General features: G+C 45.0%; 1 protein-coding gene across 1 annotated transcript in view; it reads left to right on the top strand.

The window, feature by feature from the left end:
* Positions 1–527: 527 nt before the first annotated feature.
* Positions 528–7,101, top strand: part of zmiz1a (zinc finger, MIZ-type containing 1a) — a gene marked incomplete at its 5' end in the record, with an annotated part of 9,493 nt that continues 2,919 nt past the window's right edge. Inside the window, 15 exon segments of the mRNA XM_014005103.1 lie at positions 528–663; positions 1,383–1,497; positions 1,607–1,827; positions 2,804–3,005; positions 3,086–3,367; positions 3,456–3,635; positions 3,754–3,822; positions 3,917–4,082; positions 4,227–4,368; positions 4,541–4,751; positions 4,866–4,971; positions 5,097–5,257; positions 5,327–5,394; positions 6,133–6,201; positions 6,279–6,568. Coding sequence (XP_013860557.1) covers positions 528–663; positions 1,383–1,497; positions 1,607–1,827; positions 2,804–3,005; positions 3,086–3,367; positions 3,456–3,635; positions 3,754–3,822; positions 3,917–4,082; positions 4,227–4,368; positions 4,541–4,751; positions 4,866–4,971; positions 5,097–5,257; positions 5,327–5,394; positions 6,133–6,201; positions 6,279–6,568 — 2,418 coding nt within the window.

Here is a 7,101-nt window from a genome sequence, read left to right as displayed (position 1 = left end):
TTTAGCGAGGAAAGGCTGCAGAATGTGATTACACCTCGGTGATACGAGCAGACGTGGTTGGGAGTGAAGTGGTGATGCTGAACAGAGGAAGTGAAGGACAGTTGAGATATCAGTTTCTTACTTCCTACCTTGATCTTATCGGTAACCCCGGTTGTTCTGTCTCTGTCTGACTCTCACGCCTCATTTCTGCCTCTCAGTAGCAGAAGAACTGGGAGCTGCTGCAGATTGATTTCACACTGCAGGTAGATATGACAGGATGAATAACTCTTTAGAAACACACGGGCGCATGATCAGCATCAGTTCTGTTACTTTATGCTGCCCTCTGGAGGTTACAGGATTTAGCACAGAGACTCCTGACAGGGTAAAAATAGCTTTGAGGCTGACATTTCCAAAAAAAAAGTTTGATTTCTTTGTGATCACTTTCATAAACATGCACTAAATGAAACCTGAGCAGGTGGTACTGAATAAAGCAGAGGCTAATGTGTGCATATCTGTGTGTGTCATTGTGTTTGTGTTTGTTTTGGCAGCTCTGCTGTCGTCGTGGTGCGAGGAGCTGGGTCGTCTCCTCCTGCTGCGTCACCAGAAGAACAGGCAGAACGAACCGCAGGGAAAAGTCCCCATGCAGCCCAGCATGAACAGCATGAAGCCCGGCCTCACACACAGGTCAGTCACATGTGTGAGACGTGTCCTGGCAGACCAACAAAGCAATATATGTATACAAAAAGAAGGAATATGTAAATTTGGTGTTTCAATTTGTACAAACTAGACTCAGTTTTTTAAATTAAAAATCTACAGTGCCTGTGTTATACTTTTTTTTTCATTAAGCGTTTTCATTGTTTTGAGAAGTGATTTGAGATGGACAGCCATGAAGGCGCAAAGTCGTGTTTTTGATGAACATTTTGTGCTTGTGCCCTCATTTTTCCTCTCGAAGGAAAATCCTGGGATTAGCTAAGAGTTCTGTTTGCCTCGGCCGAGGATCTTGTTGTGTGGGGGGGGGTTGTGCCTTTATGAGGAAATATTGAACATGATGTCCATTCCAAGAACTAACCACCGAGTGAAAACAAGCTGCTCTCCAAAAACAGCACTCCTCTGTCTCTCCACTGGCCACTTGTCTCTCCCCAAGAGGATTTTAGCTTGTTTATTTTACATTCCCGGCTCTCATATTTTATCCTTGCTATTTGTTTTAAGTCGGAGAGCTAAAAAAAGCTGCAGCTGCAGTCTGCTTGCTCATATTCAGCTAAGAGTTTATGATAGTTTTCTTTCTGTATCCATCAGCTGATATTTTGGCTTTTTTCAAAGTGAAAATGCCATTCCTAGTCAGGAAAAAGTCATCCACAATTTAAACGTGACATCAGGCACATATGTTTTGATCTGCTTTGCAGCGATGGATCCTTTCCCTATGACTCGGTCCCCTGGCAACAAAACACCAACCAGCCTCCTGGGTCATTGTCTGTTGTTACAACAGTGTGGGGCGTGACCAACACGTCACAGAGTCAGGTACGTCCATTCATTAAAAGCATCCTCGCTAGTCTGATTTTATTTTCCACAAACTCAATGTACCTTTTCCAACCTTTTCCGGTGTTTGTTTGTTTTATGTTTTCTTTAGGTGTTGTGTAACCCCATGGCCAGCAGCAATAACCACATGAATCCCGGGGGAAACCCGATGGGATCGGGAATGTCGGCCAGCGCAGCGGGGCTCAGCTCCCCTCAGTTCAACGCTCAGCAGCAGCAGTTTCCAAACAAGGGAGGTTCCAGCCAGTCGTACATGCAGCAGGGCATGTACGGCAGGCCTGGCTACCCCGGAGGCCCCGGAGGATACAGCGGAAGGTAAGCGACTTAATCGAGTAATTTAGATTGAATAAATGCGGCAGAGGACAATTACACAGTTCCTGCTTGGACTGGAATAAATCTCGGCATGTAGAAAAGACTTCACAGCTGGAAAAGGAAAGTTTGATGTAACAGACACTTCACATTTAAAACCACTCGGAGGCACACTGCTGTTGACTGATGTCATGGAGTGACATGCAAACATGCGTGTATGTTTACACCTCACGGTTTGCCTTCATGTGGTGAAACTGTGGGAGTGGATCTATTTCACCTTCTTCTTTTTTAACACAACTATGTTTCTTGCTTAAATCTTACCAAGTTGTAACTGAAAACTGGAAATAAAAAGTTAGTATTTGGTTTGCATATAGCAGGGGTTCTTAAACATTTTAGGTCTGGGGACCCCTTACAAGGGCGAAAAAATTCCAAGAACCCCCTCATAAACCCCCATGCTGTTTTAAAAGATAATTTACTGTCATTTTAACCCCTAAATGCCACGAGAATAAATATTGTATTTAGTTGGTTATGTTTGTTTTATTAGTTCATTGTTCTCCATGCATTTTTAAAAAATAAATAACAAATTAACAATTTAGTGAAAACTTTTGAGGACCCCCAAGATACCTGTCATGGACCCCTGGGGGTCTTTGAGAATTCAGATTTCATCTGGCGTATAGAATTCAAAATTTTTATTTAATTTAAATTTTTTTTGGGGGGGGGGGTGTTATCTGTGGCATTTTATCAAGTTTTGTGCTGCTCGCCGCACTTTCATAAACTTGTCTGCTAGATTCTTTTTGACAAAAATGTAAATAAATAAATAAATAAACTTCTCCCATTTCTAAGTTTTCTTTTTCCCTTTGTTTTGTTGAAGCTAAGCAGTGAGGGATGTAAGTAGTCAAACAGTAGCCGTGTCGCTGTTCTTACCCCGGTGCAAAAAAGAAAAAGGTTAAATTGCCAAACCCTACATTTTGTTATCTTGTAGTTTCTCCGGAGGCCCAAACACTCCACCTGGCGGTATGGGAATGACCACCCACACACGTCCTCCCGGCGACTTCACTCCACCAGCTGCCGCCGCTGCAGCCGCGGCCGTCGCTGCCGCCGCCGCCACGGCCACGGCCACAGCGACGGCCACCGTGGCGGCGCTGCAGGAGACGCAGAATAAAGACATGAACCAGTACGGACAGGTACGGCCCACACCCGCCAGCGGAGGGTAAAACACTGGACATATTGGGCATTTAACCGCTGAACATTTTGTTTCCCACAGATGTGCCCGTCGTTCCAGATGGGGCCGACTCCAGCCTACAGCAGCCAGTTCATGAACCAGTCGGGCCCACGAGGCCCCCCGGGAGGGATGAATCCAGCCAGCATGGGGTCTGCTATGAACAACCCCAACATGAGTGGGCCGCCGATAGGTATGAGCCAGGCTCGGGCTCCAGGCATGGCGCCGTTTGGAGCTCACGGCCAACGGATGCCTCACCAAGGGTATCCTGGGGGTCCGCGACAGGGCATGCCCATGCAGGGGATGAAGAGGCCATATCCTGGGGAGGTCAGTGAAAACTTCAAATACAAGAAACAGTCTCACATTTTTATTGTTGTTGCATTTATTAAGGTTTCTTTGATTTTTAAAACTGAAGGGGAGTTATGGGGGTCAGCAGTATGGGCCAAACAGCCAGTTCCAGCCTCAGCAGGGTCAGTACCCCACCTCAAACGCTTCCAGGCCGCTGCCCTCCCCTAACTACCCCAGCCAGAGGATGCCAGTGCAGCAGGGACAAGGGCAGTACCCTCCTGGTATGCCCATGGGCCAGTACTACAAGGTCTGTATTCCACACGAAGTAACTCTAAAACTTACAGTTTGATAAAGACAATTAAATATAAAAAATAATGATAATAATGTCTAACTAATGCTTATTGTTTCTTGATTTTTTTCCACAGCAAGAACCCTTCAATGGTCAGAACACCAACTTCTCCGGAGGTGGATACTCCTACAGCCAAGGCAATGGGGTACGTTCGCGCTTATTTTCCACTATCAGTCATGTTTGTGTGTTTTAATTCAGCAGATGTTTTTTAACAGTTGCACATTTACTGCTTTTAACAGCCTCCAAGGCCCGGTAACTACCCCCACTCCCCCGTCCCTGGAAATCCCACACCTCCTATGACTCCAGGAAGTAGTATTCCTCCATATCTGTCGCCAAACCAGGATGTGAAACCGCCCTTTCCACCTGACATGAAACCAAATATGACAGCACTTCCGCCCCCTCCAAGTGAGTCCTCAAGAAATGAATAAAAAAAAAATCGGGTCATATTCACATGACACATTACTCTGTCCTTGGGCTTTATTTTTTTTAATCTATTTTTAGTATGACTTTACCTGTTCTGGTATAAATACTGTAATTTATCTCCTCCAGATAACCCCAACGAGGAGCTGCGCCTGACCTTCCCAGTCAGGGATGGAGTGGTGCTGGAACCATTCCGCCTGGAGCACAACCTGGCTGTCAGTAACCACGTCTTCCACCTGCGACCGTCTGTCCACCAGACCCTCATGTGGAGGTAGAGCTACCACTTTTACTCAGCCCTGGAAGAAAAAAAAAAGACGATAACAGGTTTCTTTTTCTGAATGAGCTGGATGTTTTGATAAAAAGCACAAAATAGGCAGAAGATGTTTTAGGAAAACAGTAGCATAAATGCTGAGTAAGCATTCACACAGTCCTCTGTAACCCAGGTCAGACCTTGAACTGCAGTTTAAGTGCTACCACCACGAAGACAGACAGATGAACACGAACTGGCCCGCCTCGGTCCAGGTCAGCGTCAACGCCACGCCCCTCACCATCGAGAGGGGCGACAACAAGACCTCCCACAAACCGCTGCACCTGAAGCACGTCTGCCAACCTGGGAGGAACACGATCCAGATCACGGTCACCGCCTGCTGTTGTGTGAGTTCATCCCTCCAGGCAGCGCAGATGATTGAATTTAACTTCATCTTTCTTTCTTTTTTTTTTGCAGATTGGACACACAGTTAAGCTTTTTTTCTGCTCTTGTTCTTACAGTCCCACCTGTTTGTGCTCCAGCTGGTCCACCGGCCGTCGGTGCGCTCCGTCCTCCAGGGGCTGCTAAAGAAGAGGCTCCTTCCTGCAGAGCACTGCATCACCAAGAGTACGGCTCGCACTTTTCTCTTAATGCGCTCGACGTGTAAATCTTAAACTTTGCTCCTGAACCTGGGGGTGCTGTCCGATGTTGCCAGATAAGCCCTGTGATTGTTTACAATGTGTTTCCCTCAGTAAAGAGGAACTTCAGCAGCGTCGCTGCGTCGGCAGGCAACACCACTCTGAACGGCGAGGACGGCGTGGAGCAGACGGCCATTAAAGTGTCGCTGAAATGCCCCATTACCTTCCGACGCATCCAGCTACCCGCTCGAGGGCACGACTGCAAACACGTGCAGGTACCTTTCAGTTTCAAACAGCAGAGAAAGTGATGACAGTACATTGTTCTAATGCGGCTTGTTCTCCAGTGCTTCGACCTGGAGTCCTACCTGCAGCTCAACTGTGAGAGGGGGACGTGGAGGTGTCCTGTGTGCAAGTAAGAAAAGCTTTTTCCGTTCTCGATACCTAAATATGTTGTAAAGTGTGTTGAATTTTTTTTTTTTTACTTGATCTTGAGTGAATCTGGTATTTAATATATATGGTGTCAAATAAATGTTTGGATAATTTTTCAAAAGAACAAACATTCAATAACAAGTCTTTAAAGGTACGTAAGAAAAAATAAATAACGTTTGGAATTAAAAACTTAAGATTTCTTAACATTCATTAATGCTACCCTCATGGTCTGTCCTGTGCAGAATGACAAAATACAAAATTGTTTCTGTACTAAAACCTCTGTAACTTTGCTCCAGTTCATTTTAGCAGCATGAATCTTTGCACAGGTAATGTCCACAAGTGGATTTATGGTTTCCAAGAGTTTTTAGCCTGATTCATTATGATTTTTAATAGATTATATACTGTGCAATGAAAAAAATATTCTGCTGAGAGTGAATAAAAATAAATAAAATTATGTTCCATCCTCAATATCTCTAAAACCGCAACAGCTGTTTTAATACTTACACTTCTGATGAAATCTCCCAAGTGTTAGCTTTATTTTGATAGCAAGAATATTTAAATAGAATTTGTAAATGCTGAGATACACTCAGTTACATTTCAGCATGGGATTTTGAGAACAAACTTCAAGAAAACCCCTTGGGGCTTAAGAGGTTAAGGGTGTAAAACTCAGATTATTATTGAAAAGAATGAGCCTAACTGGTTCTTATTTATCTCCCTGTAGTAAAACGGCATTATTAGAAGGCCTGGAGGTAGACCAGTTCATGTGGGGAATCCTTAACGCCATCCAAAAGTAAGTTTGCTTTTTGCCACGTCCCATGAGTTTGAGTCATTTGAATTAAAACCAATAAACCATATCTCCTCTCCTAGTTCTGAGTTTGAAGAGGTCACCATAGACCCTACGTGTAGCTGGAGACCTGTTCCTATCAAGTCTGAGCTCCACATCAAAGAGGACCCCGACGGACCGCTGGCCAAGCGCTTTAAGACCATGAGCCCGAGCCAGATGACCATGCCCAATGTGATGGAGATGATCGCTCAGTTAGGGCCCGGTTCAGGCCCAGGACCTGGCCCTGGCCCTGGGTCTGGACCAGGCCCAAGTCCTTACCATCCTCATCCTGGCCAGCATCCCAGTGGCAACGGGGGAGAATATCCTGGAGCAGGTAATAAAAAGTGTCTTTTTAGGAACAACAGATGTAGTTTTAGACACCTGCTTTCACTCCTGCTGTACAAAGTCAGAAGCATCCTGATGATATACCGTATTTATTCAAGTATAATACGTAAAATTAAGTCCGTAAAATCATCCATAAAGTTGGGGGGTAGTATTATACTCGGATAAATATTTTTACTTATGTATTTTAACTGAAATATCGGCTTCATTCACAAAATGCCTGAGTCCGGAAATGAGACCGTGTCGTAAAAAGCAGTTGAAATGAGTTTACCTCTGACACTCCTCCGTGCTTCAGAGCGAGATAATAACAGATCCAGGGAGGCGATGTGTGATGATGATGTGAAAAAAGAAAAAAAAGCAGTCCTGCAGCTCAGTAATGATAACAAACTAATGACATTAGCTTGTGACCGGGCCGCTCCTCGAACAGCAACAAACACATGTTCATCTGTAATGGCTGCCGTCTACCGGTGTTCTGAAAAAGTTTGTATCCCTGAAAAAACATTTCCCCACCAGAGGGGGCGCTCG

The sequence above is a fragment of the Austrofundulus limnaeus genome, unplaced genomic scaffold (genome assembly GCF_001266775.1).
Source record: "Austrofundulus limnaeus strain Quisiro unplaced genomic scaffold, Austrofundulus_limnaeus-1.0 Scaffold28, whole genome shotgun sequence".
Classification (NCBI taxonomy): domain Eukaryota; kingdom Metazoa; phylum Chordata; class Actinopteri; order Cyprinodontiformes; family Rivulidae; genus Austrofundulus; species Austrofundulus limnaeus.
The sequence above is the reverse complement of the archived record's forward strand: the minus strand, read 5'-3'. Positions and strand labels throughout refer to the sequence as shown.